This window comes from Bubalus kerabau, chromosome 10 (genome assembly GCF_029407905.1).
Source record: "Bubalus kerabau isolate K-KA32 ecotype Philippines breed swamp buffalo chromosome 10, PCC_UOA_SB_1v2, whole genome shotgun sequence".
Lineage (NCBI taxonomy): Eukaryota > Metazoa > Chordata > Mammalia > Artiodactyla > Bovidae > Bubalus > Bubalus kerabau.
The window spans coordinates 55,767,038-55,792,597 of NC_073633.1; the positions used below are offsets into that span (position 1 = coordinate 55,767,038).

A 25,560-nucleotide genomic window follows, 5' to 3' on the forward strand; every position below is an offset into this window, starting at 1 on the left:
ACTATATTTTCTAGAAGCCCAATTTGGTTGGTTGTCAATTCTGACTTTTTATTTTTTGGCCACACCATGTGGCTTGTGGGATTTTAGTTCCCCAACTAGGGATTGAACCCAGACCCTCAGCAACAAGAGCACAGAGCCCTAAACACTGGACTACCAGGAAATCTCCTTGACTGTTCATTTTTGGTAAGCTCTTATTCCTTTGTCATATTTTCAAAAAGTGTGTGTGTGAATATTCACACATACACATACATACATATATACACACACAACCACTTTATCCAATAATTCCTATATATGCAGTACTTAGGAGTCTGATTCTGCTAATTATGATTTCTTCTCAGTTTATTACTTATGTGATTTTTTTTCCTTGTGTTGGTCTATAATTTCTAATTTACATTTATGTTCCTTAGAACTTAACTTGCCTGCGGGGAGCCTTGAAGACTGCATATTTGTATTTGCTTCTGCCAGGCATCTTAGGCTACTACCAGAGATCATTCTAAGATAAAATATCTATTCTGGTTTCTTCAAAGTGGTTGGGTAATGTGAATTCTAAGTCTAAATCCACATAAAGGTTGCACTGTGGTTTAGAATTTTTTAGGAATATCTTTTACACTTCTACTTAGAATCAAGACTAAGACAGGTAAGTTTCTTTATGAATTCTCTGCAGAATTTTTTTTTTTTTCCCTAGTTCATTCAACCAGGGTTCTACCTTTGGGTCTCTAATCTGTCTTTATCACCCACACAAGCCCCAGGCTTAGTACCCTTTCCCCTATGAACAGCCTTTGTGTCTAGACTTCTGGACTTTAAATTGTAGGAAGAAAAATAAAGATGTTCATGTCTGCTGACTAGTAATATCTGCTAGGGAGAAAATTCACAGAAAAAAAAAAAAACTAATATGTTTATTTTCTTCCTGTACGATGGAAGGAAGGGGACAGGAGATCTTTCTGCACTTGGCAAGCTTGTAGGATCTATGAGAAAGAGTAACATAACTCAGGAATGATATAAGTACAGATAATTAGAGGAAAGGAAACATGGTTTCTGTAAGGGAATTCCTGTTAAATCACTAATGACCTTGAAGCGGTATTAAGCATGGAGATAATGAGATAGAAGAACCAGAAGAATGATTAATTTAAAATTTCCAGAGACTTCCCCTGGCAGTGCAGTGGTTAAGACTCTGTGCTTCCACTGCAGGGGTAACGGGTCTGACCCCTGGTCAGGGAACTAAGGTACCATATGCCACATGGTGTGGCCACAAAAATAATAATGATAATAAAAAATTGTCACAAATCTCTAACAAAGTCAGCTTCTAACAAATGTAATAGTCAAATACAAACATACATAAATAAACATATATGGTCACTATGGGCTCTGCTTTGGCAGGAAATTTGCCAAGCTTATGAAGATTCATGACAGGGAAAAGTATATGGTTCTATGATTGAGCAGAAGAGCAGCAGATGGATTTCGTTGGGGGCAAATCCAGGTTAAAGTGTCACTGAAACACAGTGCAAAGTATAACACCACACAGTGTCCTAATGAGACAGCTCAGCTGCCCCCCTGCACAGACCTCTCTCATCTAAACGCCTACGGTGCCCCCAATCCACAGCTCAGCTTCAGCCCCTGTGATCCATCTTCCAGCTGCAATCAAGACCATTTAAAAAAATAACATAAATTGACTATATCACCCTATCTGCTTAAAACCCTTCAGTGGCTTCTTATTGCTCTAGGGAAAGAAACAGCAGGTCCTGACAGTGTGAAGTGCTGTGCACTGGCCTGCCTCCCCTCTCTCCTCACTCCCCACCCTCAGGCTCTGTCCCAGCGCCTTCTGCACTGTGCATATCCCTCACGCCACACTTCTCGCACAACAGGCTCTTCCATCTCCTGGGTCCTCACCGCACTGTTTACTCTGTTCTTCAGCCACTAAGTCAAACCCAACTCTTTGCGACCATATGGACTGAAGCATGCCAGGCTCCTGTGTCCTCCACTGTCTCCTGGAGTTTGCTTAAACTCTGTCCATTGAATTGATGATGCTGTCTAACCATCTCCTCCTCTGCCGCCCCCTTCTCCTTTTGCCTTCAATCCTTCCCAGCATCAGGGTCTTTTCCAATGAGTTGGCTCTTCACTTCAGGTGGCCAACGTACTGGAGCTTCAGCTTCAGCCTCAGTCCTTACAATGAATATTCAGGGTTGATTTCCTTTAGGATTGATGGGTTTGAGCTCCTTGTAGTCCAAGGGCTAGTGAATGCCATTCTTTCTTCAGCTCTCACTCAGAACACCACCTCCTCAGGAAGGCCCTACAACCAGGCCTCTGCCGCTCACCCCAGCAGCACTACTGTATTCGCTTCCCGCAGCTGTTGTGACAAATGACCATACACTTGGTGGCTTAAAACAACACATTTATTCCCTTTTGGTTCTGAAGGCCAGAAGTCTAAATTCAGTCTCACTGGACTAAAGTTGGGGTGTGAGCGGAGGTGGTCCCTTCTGAAGGCTCTGAGGGGAGAATCATTCCCTTGCTTTTTTCAGCTTCTAGTGACTGCCTGTCTTCCATGGCTTGTGGCCCCCTTCCCCACCTTCAAATCACATCACACTTCAATCTCCGCTTTCATTGTCACATAGCCTTCTCTCCTGATTCTGACCCTCCTGCCTCCGTTTTACAGGGACTCCAAAGATTACATCAATAATGATGATACAGATGACATTACTCATCTTAAGACCCTTAATTTAATCACATTTGCAAAGTTCTTATTTGCCATTTAATGTGCCATAACTCAGCAGCAGCCACAGGACTGGAAAAGGTCAGTTTTCATTTCAATACCAAAGAAGGGCAATGGTAAAGAATGTACAAACTACTACACAATTGCACTCATTTCACATACGAGCAAAATAATGCTCAAAATTCTCCAAGCTAGGCTTCATCAGTCCGTGAGCTGAGAATTTTCAGGTGATCAAGCTGGATTTAGAAAAGGCAAAGGAAGCAGAGATCAAATTGCCAACATCGGCTGGATCATAGAAAAAGCAAGAGAATTCCAGAAAAATATCTACTTCTGCTTCACTGGTAATGCTAAACCTTTGACTGTGTGATTCACAACAAACTGTGGAAAATTTTTAAAGAGATGGAAATACCAGACCACCTGACCTGCCTCTTGAGAAATCTGTATGCACGTCAGGAAGCAACAGTTAGAACTGGACATGGAACAACAGACTGGTTCCAAATAAGAAAAGGAGTACGTCAAGGCTGTATATTGTCACCCTGCTTATTTAACTTATATGCAGAGTACATTATGTGAAATGCTGGGCTGGATGAAGCACAAGCTGGAATCAAGATTGCTGGGAGAAATATCAATAACCTCAGATAGGCAGATGACACCACACTTATGGCAGAAAGTAAAGAAGAACTAAAGAGCCTCTTGATGAAAGTGAAAGAGGAGAGTGAAAAAGATCATGGCATCTGATCCACCACTTCATGGCAAATAGATGGGGAAACAAAGGAAACAGTGACAGACTTGATTTTCTTGGGCTCCAAAATCACCGTGGATGGTGACTGCAGCCATGAAATTAAAAGACGCTTGCTCCTTGGAAGAAAAGCTATGACAAAACTAGATGGCATATTAAAAAGCAGAGACATTACTTTGCTGACAAAGTTCTGTATAGACAAAGCTATGATTTTTCCAGTAGTCATGTATCGATGTGAGAGTTGGACCATAAAGAAGCTGACTGCAAAGAACTGATGCTTTCAAACTGTGGTGTTGGAGAAGACTCTTGAGAGTCCCTACAACTGCAAGGAGATCAAACCAGTTGATCCTAAAGGAAATCAATCCTGAATAGTCAACTGGAAGGACTGATGCTAAAACTGAAGTTTCTTTGGCCACCTGATGTGAAGAACTGACTCACTGGAAAAGACCCTGATGCTGGGAAAGATTGAAGGCAGGAGAAGGGGACGACAGAGGGCGAGATGGTTGAATGACAACACCGACTCAATGGACATGAGTTTGAGCAAGCTCTGGGAGACGGTGAAGAACAGGGAAGCCTGGCATGCTGCAGTCCATGGGGTCACAAAGAGTTGGAATGGTTGAGTGATGGAACAACAATGCCATAACATATTCACGGGAATTAGAACATGGTGATATTTGCAGGAACCATTAATCAGCCTGCCGCAACCATGTATCTTTCCTTCAAAACATATATCACCATTTAGTAATAACATAGCATGCACTCATGTAAGTGATTATTCCATTAACATTCATCAACTCCCTAGACTATCAGCTCCACAAGGGTAAAAACAAAGCCTGTTCTTCAGATTCTCAGCACCCAGGCCATGTTCATCTAGGCCCAGAAATATTTATTGGATGAATAGATGGATTATTATCCAGTCACTAAAAACAATAATTAGCAAGGTAAAGTGGTAACAGGCTACAAGGAAACTTTCCCTGTGAACTTCCATTATGGTTTTCACTTTGTACAATAAATAAAAATCAAAAGGGAAAAAACTGTAGTATAAAGAACATCAACCATAACAGATTTTTCTAAGTTGATTACTCACTTAGTATCCAAAAGCTGAAGCTGGTGGTTACTATCTCTGTGGGACATCTTCAGTTTGGTGCTTTGCTCTGATATTGACAAGTCCACTCTGTTTAAAAGCTGAGAGATCTGGAAAAGAAACTTCGCTTGTAAATACCATATCAAACCTTTTCAGAGGTAATTTCAAAAAACATTAGTGACATGTATTCTCATCCATGGCATTAAATTCAATCTAATCTAATAAATTCATTTAGGAGTCCACCTAATCTCTCTATTTCCATTTCTTTTATACACACCCATCAAAAATCAAGACCAGGGGCATTTCCTGGTGGTCTAGTGGTTAAGATTCTGGGCTTTCACTGCTGTGGTCCAGGTTCAATCTTTGGTCAGGGAACTGAGATCCCAACAAGCTGCAGGGCATAGCCAAAAAAAATATCAAGACCAGCAGCACTGCCAAAATATTCATCGTGCAGTGAGCACTCAACTACAGGTCTCTGTTGAGCAAGCCCAGCTCCTGCCCAGGACCAAGACTTCCACCTGCTGGCACAAAATAGAAGTCATTTTTACCTTGGAATTTCTACCGTTAGTGTGGCTACTAGTCATAAAGGATGGAATTCTTATCACTTACAAAACCTATTAGGTCTCAGATTTACCTCCAGATGCAGGTTAAGTTATCAGGAAACATAATTTTTCGGCTTCCCAGGTGGGGCTAGTGGTAAAGAACCCACCTGCCAATGTTGTTGGCATTGGCATGTAAGAGATGCAGGTTCAATCCCTGAGTTAGAAAGATCCCCTGGAGCGGGCATAGCAAACCACTCCAACATTCTTGCCTGCAGCATCCCCATGGACAGAGAAGCCTGGTGGGCTACAGTCCATGGGGTCGCAAAAAGTCAGACATGATTGAGAGACTAACACTTTTTTTTTTTTCATTCTAATAAAAGGGGGTACCTAGTCAATTTATTGGATTAGACATATTTGTGTCCTAGCTGCCTCCAATAAGGATCCAAAGCTGTTTCTGTAAAAAACTTAATTATTATAAAACCATGAAGTGCAATTCTCCAGGCAAGAATACTGGAGTGGTCTCTCTTCAAATGCAGAACAGCAAGTAAAACAGACATTGTAGAGAACGTCCTAGAAGACAGGCCCCATTATGGCAAAGGAAAACTTCTAAATAGCCAAAAAACAAACTGAAATGCCAAGAATTTTGCTTTAAGAAATTAACCTGTGAATTGCAAGGTAGAATACTCTGAAATTGATAAGCTAGCAACCCTCTAGCTTTGTTCTAATCTTTCCCCATATACAAACTATGTAATGAGGCAGCCCATAAATCCTATGAATAAACTATCTCCTGAATCCAAAATTGGGATTAGTGGCCTGTAAAAGCCTGTAAAACAACACTTTTATCACTTACCTGTCTAAGACATGGTTTTGGAAATATAAGTTAGAATTTCTGGAACATATTGATTGAAGAATGAGGGAAAAGAATACTTAAAATTAGGAGTGTACTGACAATCTTGGCATTTTGGTTGCATTCTTACAAAGGGCCACTCCAGTGAAATAGAAGGAGGAGGAAGAAGAGGGATGCTTATGCTGAGTGCCCTGACTAGTTTCTCCTGCAGGAAATAATTAAACCCATGTTATTCTTAGATAAGAACAAATACCCACTTTCAAAAAGCTACCTAAAAAAAAAGCTACCTGAAACAGGTCATACCTGTCCCTCTGCGTCTTTGATTTTTGTTTCCAAGATAAGCTTGGCAGCTTGCTGTTCTTTGTTCAAGTGCTGGAGGCCCTCATAGGTTGTTTTGTGCTCGGCAGAGAGTCTGGCTATGCTGGCGTCACATCTATCCAGATAAACAACAAAGGAAATTCTTATCAAAATTTTAAAACATGCGCTGAAGCTTCCTTGTATACTATAAGGTGCATGATCCCATTCAGAGAAACTACACTATGAATCATCCCTTTTAACAGAGATTTGGATGAATTCAGAGAGCTGCTCACATTATGGTTTTTAAGTTAAACCACAGGGATGTTGCTCAATAAGACTAGAGATGTAACCATTAACACAACAAAGGCTTTACAATGCTCATCAGTACAAAATTGAATATGCAGTGAGAGCCCAGTAGCAAAAAGCTTACAGAGTGAGCCAGATGTGGTCCATCACTCTACAGTGCCCCTCTACCTCTCAAGTTCGGGGCCTCTGGATTTTGGACGCAACTTCTACCACATCTGAAAGTACTATTCCCATTTTACGAAACCACCTGTAAGGCTATGTGCTTTGAGTGTGCTCCAGAGCACGGGAAAGTTCTGCAGCTGGTCCCAGGTACTCTGTCCTTGAGCCTTATGACTTGGCAGTTCTAAAGGTATGCAAAGTATCTGTGATAGATAATCTGGGCCATGAAGCCTCTGTCAAACCCTAATAGGGGAGTCACAGAATGACCTCCTAGGAATTGAGAGCAAAGTCACGTCCTGTTCCAACACAATCATTCCTGTTTTAAGAAGGACCTGCCAGCTTGCTACTGGACTCCAGTAGACACGACATGCCTAAGCAGGGGCCACTGGGGGACCAGGCAATCTGGGCAGCCCATTACGAACACCAAGCCCCAGACGTGGGCACACGGGCAGGACGCTATCTTGGAGGGGAAGGAATATGTAGACATCAAGCCTAATGGTCCTAAAGGCAGAAGTAAATTACATGAGCCTGGACTCCTGTGACTTCTATTCTTACTACTGCCAGCTTTCCTTCAACTCACATTTATGGCCTCAGATCAATTGAGCTTAAAATACATACGTGTTAGGTACTCAAAAATGAAAGATAGATTAACATCCATCACAAGAACTCTATTTTTTTTAAGTAGAGATTAAAAAAAAGAACAAGCGGTTAAGAGAAAAAAATTAGAAATCCTAAAAATAAGCTACAATTTTCTTAGTAGACCTGACAAACTCTAGACTAAACATGATTGAAGATAAAATCAGTGAATTATAAGAAAGTAGCAAGGAGCCTGCTCAGAATGCACCAAAGCCAGACAGAGATGCAAAACATGAAAAAATAATGAAGAAAGATAGAGGACAAATAAAGAGAAGCTAACATAAGTCAAAGGGAGGTTGAAGAATTTTTTTAAAAAAATGGAGAGAATGGCAAAGAAGCAATATTTCAGGGGCTGTAGATTTTCTAAGACTGAAGAAAGACATGAGTTTTAAAGTATTCGTCCATGGGATTTTCCAGGCAAGGGTACTGGAGTGGGTTGCCATTGCCTTCTCCAATTCAATGAATACCAAGTGGCATAAGTAAAACTAAACAGACTATGGTGAAATTCATATAACCCAAGATAAAGATAAAATCTTAAAAGCTACCAAATACCAAAGACAAAATGATTTTTTGATTGACTATAGGATTGATAGCACACAACAGACACCAGAAGACAATAAATATCAGAAGATATTGGAGAAACAGCGTCTAAGGATTGAGGGGAACAAATCTATCATACAAGAATAAGTGCAAAATAAAGACGTTTCAGACATACAAAGATTAAGAAATGCATCGCCCACACACTCATATTGAAAAAGTCATTAAATAATGAATTCAGTAAGAAGAAAAGAACACCCAGAGAGAAGGAGTAGGATGCAAGAAACAACAAACTGAGAAAATTTTTGGAAAATTTAATTTTTTATAGACTCTGAAAAAAGTAAGCTACCAGCTCAATTACTTCAAACTTCTTGAGATTTTACTTGGTAATGACTCATATTTTCTCTAAGTTGAACAACCTGTTTAGCTTAATCATTTGACTAAAATGCTATAATCCTCTTTGGAAATAACAGAAAATGTATTAGGATAAAAAAAATTTTAATACTGATAAAAATATTTTTAATATTTTGAAACACAATTTGAAAAAATGCATATATACATGTGTAAATTTCAATATTCATAATAAAATAGACACAAAGCAGCAATCATGTCACTATCCATCTATATTGGAAATATTTTAAACGTTTACTGCCCAACACTGGAGTTTGTATAATTAAGCTACATCACACATTGCAGGAGGAATAGTAAATTTTACAAGTTTTCTTGAGGGCAACTTGGCAGTATATACTCCAAATTTTGAAACGTGAATATATTTCAATGTACCTTGCAATCTAGGTATTAACCCCAAAGAAACAAAAGTGTGAGCAAAGAAAAATCAAACTAAATTCTGTATAAATTCTTTGTACAATTTCCTGCTATTCTAGGATAAAACCAAAATCCTTTAAAATGCTTAGAAAGAGGCAGTCCCAAGCCACCTACCTCTCTGCATCATCTTACATATTCTGTCCCTTTTTTCCTCTGTACTCAGCCACACCATTACATTGCAAGCCTTTGAACTTACTTCACTTCTTCCCCACTCTAAGGCCTTGACCCAGGCTGTTCTCTCTGGATGAAGTCTTCTTCCTTGACCCTGTCACCTGACTAGGTACTATACCTCCCTCAAGCTAAGTACAATAGTCACTTCCTTACTGAACCCTTCCTGGAGATCAGATATAGCAATTAAATACTTTCCAGATACCCCACATTTTTCTTTTGCTGAACTTCTTAAAATTTATTATTATTACTACCACTATTATTATCATTTTCTACTTGCTGTTGTTGTCCAGTCACTCAGTTGTGTCTGAATCTTTGCGACCCCATGGACTGCCCCGTGCTGGGCTTCCCTGTCCTTCACCAACTCCTAGAGCTTGCTCAAACTTATGTCCATTGAGTCCGTGATGCCATCCAACCATCTTATCCTCTGTCGTCCCCTTCTCCTCCAGCCCTCAATCTTTCCCAGCATCAGAGTCTTTTCTAACAAGTCGGCTCTTCACATCAGGTGGCCAAAGTATTGGAGTTTCAGCTTAAGCATCAGCCCTGCCAATGCATATTCAGGACTCATTTCCTTTAGGATTGACTGGTTTGATCTCCTTGCAGTTTGATGGACTCCCAAGAATCTTCTCCAACACCACAGTTCAAAAGCATCAATTCTTCAGTGCTCAGCCTTCTTTATGGTCCAACTCTAACATCCATACATGACTACTAGAAAAAAACATAGCTTTGACAAGACAGACTTTTGTCAGCAAAGTAATGTCTCTCCTTTTTAATATGCTCTCTAGGTTGGTCAAAGCTTTTCTTCCAAGTAGCAAGTGTCTTTTAATTTCATGGCTGCAGTCACCATTCATGGTAATTTTGGAGCCCAAGAAAACCAAGTCTGTCACTGTTTCCTTTGTTTCCCCATCTATTTGCCATGAAGTGATGGGACCAGATGCCATGATCTTTGTCTTTTAAATGTTGAGTTTTAAGCCAGCTTGTTCACTCTCCTCATTCACCTTCATCAAGAGGCTCTTTAGTTGTTTTTCGCTTTCTACCATGAGGGTGGCGTCATCGGCATATCTAAGGTTATTGATATTTCTCCCAGCAATCTTGATTCCAGCTGTGCTTCATCCAGTCTGGCATTTCCCACGATGTACTCTGCATATAAGTTAAAGAAGCAGGGTGACAATATACAGCCTTGACGCACTCCTTTCCCAACTTGGAACCAGTCCATTGTTCCACGTCTAGTTCTAACTGTTGCTTCTTGACCTGCATACAGGTTTCACATGAGGCAGGTAAAGTCGTCTGGTATTCCCATCTCTTATAGAATTACTATATTATCATTTATCTCTAATTCTTGTTTTCATGATATGCACTCATCATTGGCCCGTGTATGGCTCACTTTCAGTTCAGTTCCGTTGCTCAGTCATGTCCAACTCTTTGCGACCCCATGGACTGCAGCATGCCAGACCTCCCTATCCATCAGCAACTCCCGGAGTTTACTCAAACTCATGTCCATTGAGTCGGTGATGCCATCCAACCATCTCATCCTTTGTAGTCCCCTTCTTCTCCCGCCTTCAATCTTTCCCAGCATCAGGGTCTTTTCAAATGAGTCAGTTCTTTGCAGCAGGTGGCCAAGTACTGGAGTTTCAGCTTTAGCATCAGTCCTTCCAATGAACATTCAGGACTGATTTCCTTTAGGATGGACTGGTTGGATCTCCTCGCAGTTCAAGGGACTCTCAAGAGTCTTCTCCAGCACCACAGTTCAAAAGCATCAATTCTTCAGCACTCAGCTTTCTTTATAGTCCAACTCTCACATCCATACATGACTACTAGAAAACCCATAGCTTTGACTAGACAGACCTTTGTTGGCAAAGTAATGGCTCTGTTTTTTAATACACTGACTAGGTTGGTCATAACTTCTCTTCTAAGGAGCAAGCATCTTTTAAATTCATGGCTGCAATCACCATCTGCGGCTCACTTTATTCATGGCTCACTTTATTCCGTTAATTATTTTTAAATAACTGCTCCTACTTTAAATCCTGTGTCATCATTCCCTTGTTCTCCTTTTAAGACTGTATTGCACACACATATACATGTCTGTTTATCTATTAATATATATATACACATATATATTTCTTAAAAGTATGTGTATGTGTGTATTAGTTGAGTTCAACTGTTACAAAAGCCATTATGTCATATGTAATATTTTGATACTTACTGTTTTCACTTATTGCTAAGCTTCAACTATATTGTTAAACACTACAGTAGTTACTCATTTTAACTACAAAATAATATTCTATTGTTTGTTACAATTTATTTTCCAAACCTCCACTAATGGGAACTTTGGGTTATTGCAAGACTTTGCTATTTCAAACAATGCTGCTATGAACATACCCTCCTGTGGTACAAGTTCAACAATTTATCTTGGGCATAAACTGATGGATCTCAAAGTATGTGGATGTTCAGCACTGAGAGGTAATATCAGCCCTCACTAGTTTATACTCCCACTAACAACAGATAAGAGATCTTGGGCACCTACATCCTCTCTAATGCTTGGCATTTTTGGATATTTTAGATGCCAATCTACTGGGAGTAAGAAAGCATATATTGCTGCTTTTTGAAAGTTTTATTTCAATATCAACCAATGATACTGAATCTCCTCACATGTTTATTGGCCACATGTGTTTCTTCTTGGATGTCAGTTCATGTCTCTTACCCATTGTTACATCGGATTATTTGCATTATTCTTAACTTGTACATATATTCTCAACATAACTTTTTATGGTACAATGTCTTCCTCCATTTGTAACGTCTCATTTTCTTATTTAAAAATGATGAGCAACACTTTAAATTTTAACATAATCAAACTTCTCAATGCCTTTTATATCAAGAAGAAATCCCCTACCAAAAGGTCTAAAAGATATTTCTCTATATGTTTCTATTAAAAGTTTTAAGTATTATGTTTAGCATTTAAGTCCTTTACTCATCTGGAGGTGATTTTATATCTGGTATGAAATAGGGAAAAAAGGAATCATTTTTGAAATGGATAATAAATTTTCTAGCTCCATTTACTTAACAGTCTCTCCTTTCTCCACGGATCTGCTATGCCATCTATGACATATACCAAAGTTCCATACATGTGTGGTTCAATTCTGGACTTTCTATCCTATCCCACCGTTCAATTTCTCTATCCCTAAGCCACCAACATAACATCTTAACAACTACAGTTTCATAGCAAGTCTTGGTATCTAGTAGGGCAATTCTCCCCTCTTTGGTTATCTTCATAAGTATCTTGAATGTTTCTGACTCTTAACTCGGACGTATAAACATTAGGATCATCTTATCAAGTTTCTCCATAAAACTCTGGAATCTAATTGGAATTTCATTGATTCTGAAGATTCATTTATGAAACGGATATTTTTAAAGATATTAAAGATTTCCTACCTTTGAATATAATACCTGTTTCTATTTATTTATGTTGTCTTATTATTTCTTAACCAATTTTTTTTTAATTTTCAAGAAGTCTTGGCCCTTGCGTCTAGTTTGTGGAGTGGCCTCCCGCTTTTTCTTATGCAGATGGGCTCTGTGGCCTAGCGCCCCCGTGCCCACTGTCCATGATCTCACGCCAAGGCCCTCAAGGGGTCGCCGCCGAGGTTTCCACCAGCCCACAAGCAAGAGCACGGCAGCCATCCCCTCCAGCCGCTCGCTCGTGGCCACCCACAACTACTACCGGCGCCGCCTGGGCTCCACTTCCAGTAACAGCTCCTGCGGAAGTGCCGAGTACACTGGGGAAGCCATCCCCACCACCCGGGTCTCCCCAAAGCAGACCCGGGACACTGGTGGGCTAGCTTCTTCTTTGGGAAGTCCACTCTCCCGTTCATGGCCACAGTGCTGGAGTCCCCAGAGCACTCGGAGTCTGCCCAGGCCTCCACAAGCACGATCACAAGTGACCTGGCTCAGGAAGCTGTGGGGAAGCAGCAGCCCAGCGGCCAGCCTGGCAAAACCAACTGCAGGCCCCCGTCCTGAGTGACCACCACCAGCTGCCAGGCTTCCTTCCAAGGCGCTAGGCTCATCAGAGCCCTCTTCCTCCCCCTGCCCTGTACCCTCCCTTCCCCTCCTCTCCCCAAGACCAAGCAGGCTACAGTCAAGGGAAGCAGTTCGGTTTTTAATATCAAAACAGCAAAACGAAGTTGAGGGAATCCCACTCTCTGCTATCCGAGCCACACGAACACGCCTTCCTCACACCCCATAACCCTGTGCCTTGTACCAAGTGGACAATAAACTCCAGGAGTGAGCAAAAAAAAAAAAAAAGAAGTCTTGAACAATTTTTGTTAGATATATGCCTAGTTATTAGACATTCTCTGATTTTAGTTTAAATAACACCTTCATTTTAAGTATGTTTTCTAGTTGTTTCCTAATGGTTTATAGTAAAGAAACTGATCTTTGTACTTTAATATTAGTAACCACCTTGCTAAATTTACATTAACAGATTAAGAGAGAAATCTGATTTGAATAGATGCAAAAACATTTGAGAAAACTCAGTACAAATTATAAAGAGTCTTAGTAAATCTGGAGTGCAAGAAAACTTCCCAAATCTGATGAATCCATGATTAATCATCATCCAAAAAATGGAAAAACTCTGGAAGTATTCTCATTAAAGTTGAAAACAAGAGAAAGATGCCCATTGTTAAATTTCTAATTAACTGTACTGAAGATTTTACCCAGTACAAGATGACAAAAAAGAGAGACTAAGGATATGAGGATCAGAAAATAAGAAATTAAACTGCCAATATATGCAGATGATATGATCATTTCTATAGAAACTCCTCCAAAATCTATAAACCAGAATCATAAGTGAAATTAATAATTATTTTGCAATAATTGGCTTAATGTCTATCTCTCCTATTAGAAGGAATATAAACTACATTTAAGGAAGAAGGGCAACTGCCTTTTCTATCACTAAAACCCTAGTGCTGAGCACACTGCCTTGCTTGTAGTAGGGGCTCAATAAATACTTGCCAATGAATGACTATAAGGAATATTTACTATATACCATGCACTGTCCGAGATGCATAATATTATGCATGAATTAAACATGGACTTATGCATCAACTAAATATTAGTTCATTTAGTCCTCAAAATCACCCCCACTCACAAATGATACTTAAAAACAATATCAAATACAGAGCCCTCTTTTTAATTTTAAGCTCAAAATTTTTAAGCAAAACATTATCTGAATTATATTTGGGGAAATCTGAAGTTTTAAATTACCATAAAATAAAAAAAATATTATTTTCCAGTTCAAATAACAGCTTATTGGATGGAAATATGTCAGATGGAAATTTACATCACACCAGTTCATCATCTTCACAAAGCAGTTCAAGGAACAGACTATGTTTAAATAAGTTACTTGAAAAGGTCTCAAAATGATCCTAAAGCTCATGGCTCACAGATTTGCACTAGCTATAGCTTGGCTTCCATATTTTGTCTCACTTGGAAACACAAACACTACAACATTGTTGTTGTTCAGTCACTCAGTCATGTCCGACTCTGCAACCCCATGGACTGCAGCACACCAGGCTTCCCTGTCCATCATCTCCCGGAGCTTGCTCAAACTCATGTCCATTGAGTCAATGATGCAATCCAACCATCTCATCCTCTGTCTCCCCTTCTCCTCCTGCCCTCAATCTTTCCCAGCATCAGGATCTTTTCCAATAAGTCAGCTCTTCGCATCAGGTGGTCAAAGTATCAGAGCTACAACACACATTTCCATTAATACAGGAGTGGCTAAATATATTAAATTATGATACATATATGGAACAGAATATCCCATATTTAATTAAAAAGTAAGTCAGATCCATATGCACACTGGAAGGAGGCCCACAGTATACTGTCATGCAGAAACAAGTGACAGAATAGTATGGAAAAGTGCAGGCACGTAGTTGTGGCACACGAGCTGAGCTGCATGTGGGATCTTTCTGAGCCAGGGACCAAACCTGTGTCCCCTGCATTGGCAGGCAGACTCTTAACCAATGGACCACCAGGGAAGCCCCCTTCCTTTCTTTTCAAAAAACACACATCATAAAAGGAAGCCTTGGGGCTCGCATGTAGCTGTGGGCACGACTCAGTAGATTTAGTTAAACAAGAACCTGTACTGAATTCCGACCAGTTGTCCTGTTTTATCTTGATGTAATATTGTCAATGAACTGCTAATGTATTCATTCCAAAATTTCCCTTTTCGGGTCTTTGGGCAGCTGTCTTCCCGGTACAGCTCTTGGTTGTGGCAGTTAGGTGGCAGAAAGACTCTATCACTTGGCTGTCTGATCAGTGACGGAAAGGAGGTGGTTAAAAGTCCAGAACAGGGTCCCAAATGTCTAACCACAGACATGATCTGAGTTTCATGCTTAGGCAGATCTTCTCTTACAGCTTGTGACATGGTAGCATATGGCATTGAAAAAGCAATGACACTTACAGAATGCCTATGTCTTCATTTTACTTCATCTCTTCACATAGGCATTTTATAATCTCACAACCTTGCAAAGGTAAATACACTACAATAAGATATTCTGAGAGAGAGACCACATTCACACAATATTTTTTACAGTAAACTCTTATAATTATTCTATTTTATTATTAATTATTGTTAATCTCTTATTTTGCCTAAGTTATAAATTAAACTTTCTCACAGGGATAAGTATATAGGAAAAAACATAGTATATATATATACAGGGAGGCTTCAGTGCTATCCCCAGTTTCAGGCACCCACTGGCAGTCTTGGGGTGTACTCCCTTGGGACTACTGTATCATAATCTAAGCTCCTAATATGGGTGTTATGGCCTAACAAAATATTGGCATTACCAAGAGGTTTTATGATATATATGTATGGCTGAATCCCTTCACTGTTCACCTGAAACTATCACAACATTTAGGCTATGTGCGTGCTCAGTCACTTCAGTCATGTCCAACTCTGCGACCCTATGGACTGTAGCCAGGCTCCTCCATCCATGGGATTCTCCAGGCAAGAATACTGGAGTGGGTTACCATGCCCTCCTCCAGGGGACCTTCCTGACCCAGGGATTGAACCCGCATCTCTTGCATTGCAGGCGGATTCTCTAATGCTGAGCCACTGGGGAAGCCCTTTAATCAGCTATATGCCAATACAAAATAAAAAGTTAAAAAAAAAAGATAAAAGGAGGTGAGAAACAGGAGTAGAAAAAGAGAGAAACGTCCTATATCATCCTGAGAAAACCTTATTATTGCTCCACAACTTGTTTGTCCCCTTTGTGTAAATTTTGGTCTGTTCCCATGTTTTCACTGCATTTTGTAAGAGAGCCTTGGGACATATCTATATTAGAAAATAACTCAACATTAATAAAAGGTGTTCATGATATAGGAGCACCTGAATACATAAGACAAATACTAACAGACATAAAAAGAGAAATTAACAATAACACAATAATAGTAGGAGACTTTAACACCCCACTCACACCAATGGACAGATCAAAACAGAAAATTAATAAGGAAACACAAGTCTTAAATGACACATTAGATGAGATGGATCTCATTAATATCTTCAGGACAATCCATCCAAATGCAGAAGAATACACCTTCTTCTCAAGTACACATGGAACATTCTCCAGGATAGACCACATCTTGGGTCACAAATCAAACCTCAGTAAATTTAAGAAAATTGAAATCGTGTCAAGCATCTTCACTGACCACAATGCTATGAGACTAGGTATCAATTACAAGGAAAAAACTGTAAGAAACACAAACACATGGAGATTAAACAATATGTTGCTAGATAACCAACAGGTTACTGAAGAAATCAAAAGGGAAATCAAAAAATTTCTAGAAACAAATGACAATGAAAACATGACAACTCAAAACCTATGGGATGCAGCAAAAGCAGTTCTAAGAGGGATGTTTAGAGTAATAAAGTCCTACCTCAAGAAACAAGAAAAACATCGACTAGACAACCTAACTTTACACCTAAAACAACTGGAAAAAAAGAACAAAAAAAAAAAACAAAATTAGTAGAAGGAAAGAAAACATAAAGATCAGAGCAGAAATAAATGAAAAAGAAATGAAAGAAACAATAGTAAAGATTAATAAAACCAAAAGTGGGTTCTTTGGGAAGATAAACAAAATTGACAAACCTTTAGCCAGACTCATCAGGAAAAAAAGAGAGAAGAATCAAATCAACAAACAGGAGCGGTTACAACAGACAATGCAGAAATACAAAGGATTATAAGAGACTATTATGAACAACTATATGGCAATAAAATGATTAACCTGGGAGAAATGGACAGAGTCTTAGAAAAGTTCAATCTTTCAAGACTGAATCAGGAAGAAATAGAAATTATGAACAATACAATTATAAGCACTGAAATTGAAAATGTGATAACTGTGATCAAAAATCTCCCAAAAAACAGAAGCCCAGGACCAGATGGCTTCAAAGGAGAAATCTATCCAACATTTAGAGAAGAGCTAATGCCTATCCTTCTAAAACTCTTTTAAAAAACTGCAGAGGAAGGAACAACAGACTGGTTCCAAATAGGAAAAGGAGTACGTCAAGGCTGTATATTGTCACCCTGCTTATTTAACTTATATGCAGAGTACATCGTGAGAAACACTGGGCTGGAAGAAGCACAAGCTGGAATCAAGATTGCCGGGAGAAATATCAATAACCTCAGACATGCAGATGACACCACCCTTATGGCAGAAAGTGAAGAGGAACTAAAAAGCCTCTTGATGAAAGTGAAAGTGGAGAGTGAAAAAGTTGGCTTAAAGCTCAACATTCAGAAAACGAAGATCATGGCATCTGGTCCCATCACGTCATGGCAAATAGATGGGCAAACAGTGGAAACAGTATCAGACTTTATTTTTCTGGGCTCCAAAATCACTGCAAATGGTGACTGCAGCCATGAAATTAAAAGACGCTTACTCCTTGGAAGAAAAGTTATGACCAACCTAGACAGCATATTCAAAAGCAGAGACATTACTTTGCCAACAAAGGTCCATCTAGTCAAGGCTATGGTTTTTCCTGTGGTCATGTATGGATGTGAGAGTTGGACTGTGAAGAAGGCTGAGCGCCGAAGAATTGATGCTTTTGAAGTGTGGTGTTGGAGAAGACTCTTGAGAGACCCTTGGACTGCAAGGAGATCCAACCAGTCCATTCTGAAGGAGATCAGCCCTGGGTGTTCTTTGGAAGGAATGATGCTAAAGCTGAAACTCCAATACTTTGGCCACCTCATGCGAAGAGCTGACCCACTAGGAAAGACTCTGATGCTGGGAGGGATTGGGGGCAGGAAGAAAAGGGGACGACAGAGGATGAGATGACTGGATGGCATCACCGACTGGATGGCATCACCGACTCGATGGACGTGAGTTTGAGTGAACTCCAGGAGATGGTGATGGACAGGGAGGCCTGGCGTGCTGTGATTCATGGGGTCGCAAAGAGTCGGACACGACTGAGCAACTGAACTGAACTGAACTGAAAGAACACTTCCAAACTCATTCTAAGAGGCCACCATCACCTTATATGAAAACCAGGCAAAGACAACACAAAAACAGAAAACTACAAACCAATATCATTGATGAACATAGATGAAAAAATCCTCAACAAAATTTTAGCAAACAGAATTCAGCAACACATCAAAAAGCTCACCATGATCAAGTTGGGTTTATTTCAGGGATGCAAGGTTTCTTCAATCTACACAAATCAATCAATGTGATATACCATATTAACAAATTGAAAGATAAAAACCATATGATTATCTCAATAGATGCAGAAAAAGCCTTTGACAAAATTCAGCACCCATTTATGATTAAAACTCTTCAAAAAATGGACATAGAAGGAACCTACCTCAATACAGTAAAGGGCATATATTATAAATCTACAGCAAACATTATTCTCAATGGTGAAAAACCGAAAACATTCTCCCTAAGATCAGGAACAAGACAAGGGTGTCCACTTTCACCACTATTATTCAACATAGTTCTAGAAGTCCTAGCTACAGCAATCAGAGGAATAAAAGGAATCAAAGAAATAAAAGGAATCCAGATTGGAAAAGAAGTAAAGCTCTCACTATTTGCAGATGACATGATACTGTACATAGAAAACCCTAAAGATAGTATCAGAAAATTACTAGAGCTAATCAGTGAACTTAACAAAGTTTCAGGATATAAAATCAATGCACAGAAATCACTTGCATTTCTATATACTAACAATGAAAAATCAGAAAGAGAAATTAAACAATCAATCCCATTCACCATTGCAACAAAAAGAATTAAATATCTAGGAATAAACTTACCTAAGGAGACAAAAGAGCTGTACACAGAAAATTATAAGACACTAATGAAAGAAATCAAAGATGACATGAACAGATGGAGAAATATTCCATGTTCCTGGGTAGGAAGAATCAATATTGTGAAAATGACTATACTACCAACCACAATCTACAGATTCAATGTGATCCCTATCAAATTACCAATGACATTTTTCACAGAACTAGAACAAAAACATTTCATAATTCATATGCAAACACCAAAGATCCCAAATAACCAAAGCAGTCTTGAGAAAGAAGAATGGAGCTGGAGGAGTCAACCTTCCTGACTTTAGATTATACTACAAAGCTACAGTCATCAAGACAGTATGGTACTGACACAAAACCAGAAAATACAGACCAATGGAACAAGACAGAAAGCCCAGAAATAAGCCCACACACCTATGGGTACTTTATTTTTGACAAAGGAGGCGAGAATATACAATGGGACAAAGACAGCCTCTTCAATAAATGGTGCTGGGAAAACTGGACAACTACATGTAAAAGAATGAAATTAGAACACTTCCTAACACAATACACAAAGATAAACTCAAAATGGATTAAAGACCTAAATGTAAGACCAGAAACTATAAAACTCTTAGAGGAAAACATAGGCAGAACACTTGATGACACAAATCAAAGAAAGATCCTCTATGACCCACCTCCTAGAGTAATGGAAATAAAAACAAAAGTAAACAAGTGGGACCTGATTAAAGTTAAAAGCGTTTGCACAGAAAAGGAAACACTAAGCAAGGTGTAAAGACAACCCTCAGAGTGGGTTGATGATATCCCATCTGTTTTTTCTTTGCACCTGGACTTAATCTGAGGGAACTTGCACACCTGCCTCAGTACACAGGTACTTTTCCTCTAAAACTCTGATACCATGCAAACAGATCTCAAAGAGGAAAGTGGAGGAAGCCACTGAGTCTTGGAAAAATAAAGATGGTAAGCCAAAAAATGGACTAAATGTCCCAGTAGGAACAGAAAATCTAGACTCTAGGCTTTGGGTTAGGGAGGAATGGGAAACTCTCTGAGACAGTCCTGTTCAGGTGTGTTCTGCTTAGTGAAGTAAGGGTATCTATCATTTCTGTAGAGAATTATCCTTTGCCCTTTCCTGTTGGCTCTCCAGGGAGGTATCAGGGTTTGTTTCCTATCAATTACTTCACCAGTGGATCCATGAACACTATAAACTAAAACCTGAAATAATGCTGCTGCTGCTGCTGCTAAGTCGCTTCAGTCGTGTCCGATTCTGTGCAACCCCATAGATGGCAGCCCACCAGGCTCCACCGTCCCTGGGATTCTCCAGGCAAGAATACTGGAGTGGGTTGCCATTTCCTTCTCCAAGGCATGAAAATGAAAAGTGAAAGTGAAGTTGCTCAGTCATGTCTGACTCTTAGCAACCCCATGGACTGCAGGCCTACCAGGCTGCAGCCTGGTAATCCAAGGCTATCACTTAAAGAGTTCATATTCTTTCAAAACCATGACATAATTAATGCAAGAAAGTTAAAACTTTCCCCAGGAATTATTTCACATGAGTTTGTTTCAACAATCAAAGTCTCATTAGCATTCCAGAATAAAAATGAATAGAGCCACGAAATAAAGCAAAAATATGTGGTGTTCACAACACATTATTTTGACTGTTTCAGAGTAAAAGCATTTGCTACAGAGAAGGAACAAGCTGGGTAGAGCCGTTAATAAGAAACTGCAGAGGAAAAATGTAAAATTCCTGAAAGTATTTCAAAACAATTTCTCCATTTTGTAATTAGAACCAGTGTTACAAGGATAATTTCATGGCAGCTGCCCCTGAGACAATAACAGGTCCTATCTGCTCTATATTCACTCCATCTCATGTACACACTAAGCCCCTTCCATATATCACCTCACTCAATCTTCATCTGCAACTCAAGTGACTAGGAAAATCTCTAGAGTTCTCCTGAAGTTCCTACTCTTGCCTTGTAGCTTGGAAGCTCTTTAGATCCTCCCAATTCTGAGAGGTATAACAGAGCTGGGGTTTCCTTTCAGCTGATCTCCACAAAAAAAACTTCAAGTCCAGTTAACAGTGATTTTCCAAATCTTTAATTCATCCAAATAAACATTTATTGAGTATCTACTGTCTTCCAGAGACTGTTTTATGCACTGAGGTTACAAAAAGATGAAATACTCTGCCCCAAGGCAACAGAGAGACTCAACAGCACAGAGAGTAGTAGGTAAGTTCAGAAGAAAGGGATCTGGGAAAACTTCCTGGGGGAGGTAAAACTTAAGCTGAACTTTAAAGGCTGACTAGAAGTCAGGAAAGGAGAGGGCAGGTATAAGAACAGCAAGCACAAAGGCACAGATATAGGAGAGCCTGATCCAATCGGGGAATAACAAGCAGGTGATTACTGCTGAAAGTACAGTGCAAGCGGAGAGAGACATAAGGCGCTCAAGGGGGCATCTGCCACCACGGGCCTTACAGAGACTGGAGTTCACCCAGATGAGGAGAGAACTCACAGGAGAGTGGCAACCGGGAGCCCTCTGCCATGAGACTGACGTCATCCAGCAAACCTGAATTCACAGGCCCGATATTCAGAGTCCTTCAAGTTTTGTTGGCACAAATACCCCCTAAAGCCCTGTCTGGTCCAAAGAGACCTTGGATCCTTTCCTCCCTTCCCACTCTCTGCAGACCACCCTCACTTTCACTGCAAGCTGATTCAAATTGCCTGTTAACTCCACAGCTCCTGAGTACACGCATGCTTGACTCTTAATATCAGCAGAGGGCAGAAGAGGCCCGAGAATGCTTCAGAGATTGTGCATTTCTGACTAACCTCCGGTGACAGGGACGCTGCTGGTCGGTCCATGGGGCACTTTTTCAGTAGTGAGTCCCTGGAACAGCACCCTTCCTATGACCCAAGAGGAAAGGTCTCTTTCAAGTGTACAATCTACCATGGACTGATACTTTCAGAAAAGGTAATAAAAAAGAATAATGAAAAGATTAAAAAATTTTATTTTTTATTGAAGGATAATTGCTTTACAATATTGTGTTGATTTCTGCCATACCTCAGAGAAAATGAAATTTTAAAAAGACACACCAACTACTGTAAAGCAACTATAGTCCAATAAAAATTAATTTAAAATAAGAAAAAATAGATGTTAGATTTACTTTATTAATAAAAATTTTTTAAATCAATTAGTCCTGATCATCTTAGCTAATAAATGAGATATGTAAAATGCCCTCCTCCAAAAAAAGACATACAAACTATAAGTTCCAACATTGTATTATTGAGCTCAATAAATATAACATTCATCTAGCAAATTACACAGGTCAACTGAGCCCTCCGCTCATCACCTTCCACACACACAGCTCCAACTACAGAATTACAGTTGAACCAGGGCTACTCAAAACAAGGTCTAACTTCCACCAGTAGATTTTATGGGCAAAGGAGACAATGTACTAGAAGAAGGCAAAGACTCTGCTTTGGCGCTTCATAAATATATTCCCCATTAAAATGAAGTTGATGAGAAATCACTCTTGATACACAGAGATACAAATACCTGACAACCCACCTGGCCACTCTTCCCCGGAGATCCCCCAGGCCAGAGAGCTGCCTCATCTCCAGGGTCTTTAAGGCAGAATTAGTTCCGTAGCTAATGTTGTCCCGGGCACGGATCTGCTCCTGGAGTACCTGGGCAACACACAAAAACACCAACGAGGTCATCCGGGAACTCACAAGGTACCACAGACGCATTTGATACTTCTGGCAAAAACAGGAATGTTTAACTCCTTTCAGAAGAGGCTCCTTTATAAGCATCACCTGATGTACACATCCACAGAGAACCAGGGGCTTGGAAAGAGACCTCAGAGATGTCACTCAGACCAAGGTCCTACATTTACCAGTAAAATCATTTAGACTCAGATGTCAGGTGACTGGATGGAGGTTCCGCCATAGGCAGAGGCAAAGCTGAGACTAGGAGCCTGGACTCATGGAAGATGGTACAGAGGTCTTACCCCACTCCAGTGTGCTTTTTGATTGTCATTGTTTTAGGCAAAGAATCCCTAAATCTGAGAAGTAATAAATCAAGAAAAAGGGGCAAAGAAAAACATCAAAGAGGTTCAAATGTCAGTCCCTCTAGCTGTGTGATCCTGAGCAAGTGTCTAAAGCTTTCTGAGCTTCCTTTTCCTCATCTGTTGATAGTAACGGTGACTATACTCTTAAGGCCACTTTATGGGAAATTACATAAGATAATGCATATAAAGCACTAAGCACAATCCCTGCTGCTGCTGCTGCTGCTTCTAAGTCGCTTCAGTCGTGTCCGACTCTGTGCGACCCCATAGACGGCAGCCCACCAGGCTCCCCTGTCCCTGGGAGTCTCCAGGCAAGAACACTGGAGTGGGTTGCCATTTCCTTCTCCAATGCATGAAAGGGAAAAGTGAAAGGGAAGTCACTCAGTTGTGTCCGACTCTTCACGACCCCATGGACTGCAGCCTACCAGGCGCCTCCATCCATGGGATTTTCCAGGCAAGAGTACTGGAGTCGGGTGCCACTGCCCTCTCCAAGCACAATGCCCACTACATGGTAAATACAACAAATGCTAATGATTCTTTCTAGTACCTATTCGGTAACAATATTTATACTGGAATGGTAGAATGCATCTCAGAGAAAAGACATTAAATGAAAGCAGAACTGCTGAAAGATGGAGTGACCCAGCACAAAACATGACCTCAAGGAGCATCCATCCCAGGAAATCTGCAAAGGAATGATGGTGATGAAGAGAACACCCCTGAAGTTTATTGAGCATGTCCTGGGAGGAGCCTGGGGCTGCACTACATGCTGACATGCACAAATCCACACAGCATTGTGAAGGAGGTACTCTCAGGATCCCTGTACCAGGAAGTGAGGCACCAACAGCTGAACTGATAACATCTGGAGAGCAAGTGGCTAGCTGGGACTGGCCCAGGCCGCCTGGCTCCAGAATCTGTGCTCCCAACCATGCTGCAATGTTGCCTGCCAAACCAGCAAAGAATCTGAGACTGAAGCACTAAAGAGAGACAGACAGACAAGAAAACCTGAATCCTAGGGAACAGGAGATCTCTCAAAAGCAAGTCTGTATCAGATGTTTCTCTGAACATTTCGTTATTCTTTTGCTCATCCCTTTCTTTCCCTTCCCTCCTCCACTCCCCATATTCTCTCCTCTACACTCCCTGCCCCACTAACCACTCTCTTTCCATCTTTCCAAAGAGAATGTTTTTGACTTCTCACAGTATATCCTTCCCCTTTCAGTCACTTTTTTTTAATTTCCAATTTGTCTGATGTCAGCCTAAGTATTTATGAATTCTCTTTAGCTTTTTTTTTTAACTTGTGGTTTTAAATTTTAAAAGATGAGCACGACATTCCTTTATTTTAACTAATTCTTCCTTAATAATGAAGATATTTTCCCTTTAGTACAGCATTTGCTGTGGGCATAGGTTGGGTGTAAAGTGTTTTTACTGTTTCAATTTCAGTTTTGAACTCCTCTTTGGTCTAAGGATATCTAAGTATCTTTAGAATTACTTAGGATTTCTTCATTTTCAAGTTTCCTTTCCATCACTTCTATTATTTATTTCTAATTGTATTAGTTAAGAAGCACAAGCTGGAATCAAGATTGCCGGGAGAAATATCAATAACCTCAGATATGCAGATGACACCACCCTTATGGCAGAAAGTAAAGAGGAACTAAAAAGCCTCTTGATGAAGGTGAAAGAGGAGAGTGAAAAAGTTGGCTTAAAACTCAACATTCAGAAAACGAAGATCATGGCATCTGGTCCCATCACTTCGTGGCAAATAGATGGGGAAACAGTGGAAACAGTGTCAGACTTTATTTTTCTGGGCTCCAAAATCACTGCAGATGGTGACTGCAGCCATGAAATTAAAAGACGCTTACTCCTTGGAAGGAAAGTTATGACCAACCTAGATAGCATATTGAAAAGCAGAGACATTACTTTGCCAACAAAGGTCCATCTAGTCAAGGCTATGGTTTTTCCAGTGGTCATGTATGGATGTGAGAGTTGGACTGTGAAGAAAGCTGAGCGCCGAAGAATTGATGCTTTTGAACTGTGGTGTTGGAGAAGACTCTTGAGAGTCCCTTGGACTGCAAGGAGATCCAACCAGTCCATTCTGAAGGAGATCAGCCCTGGGATTTCTTTGGAAGGAATGATGCTAAAGCTGAAACTCCAATACTTTGGCCACCTGATGCAAAGAGCTGACTCATTGGAAAAGACCCTGATGCTGGAAGGGATTGGGGGCAGGAGGAGAAGGGGATGACAGAGGATGAGATGGCTGGATGGCATCATGGACTCGATGGATGTGAGTCTGAGTGAACTCCGGGAGTTGGTGATGGACAGGGAGGCCTGGCGTGCTGTGATTCATGGGGTCTCAAAGAG

General features: G+C 40.3%; 1 protein-coding gene across 6 annotated transcripts in view; it reads right to left on the reverse strand.

Annotated features, from left to right (window-relative positions):
• The window catches only part of FAM81A (family with sequence similarity 81 member A), an 82,751-nt gene that overhangs the window by 11,342 nt on the left and 45,849 nt on the right, over positions 1 to 25,560 (reverse strand). For all 6 annotated transcript variants that reach the window (XM_055537790.1, XM_055537793.1, XM_055537791.1 and 3 more), the window contains exons 4-6: positions 22,707 to 22,825; positions 6,226 to 6,355; positions 4,537 to 4,643 (exon numbers count right to left, since the gene is read on the reverse strand). In XM_055537790.1, coding sequence (XP_055393765.1) covers positions 4,537 to 4,643; positions 6,226 to 6,355; positions 22,707 to 22,825 — 356 coding nt within the window. The remainder of the gene's footprint in view (positions 1 to 4,536; positions 4,644 to 6,225; positions 6,356 to 22,706; positions 22,826 to 25,560) is intronic.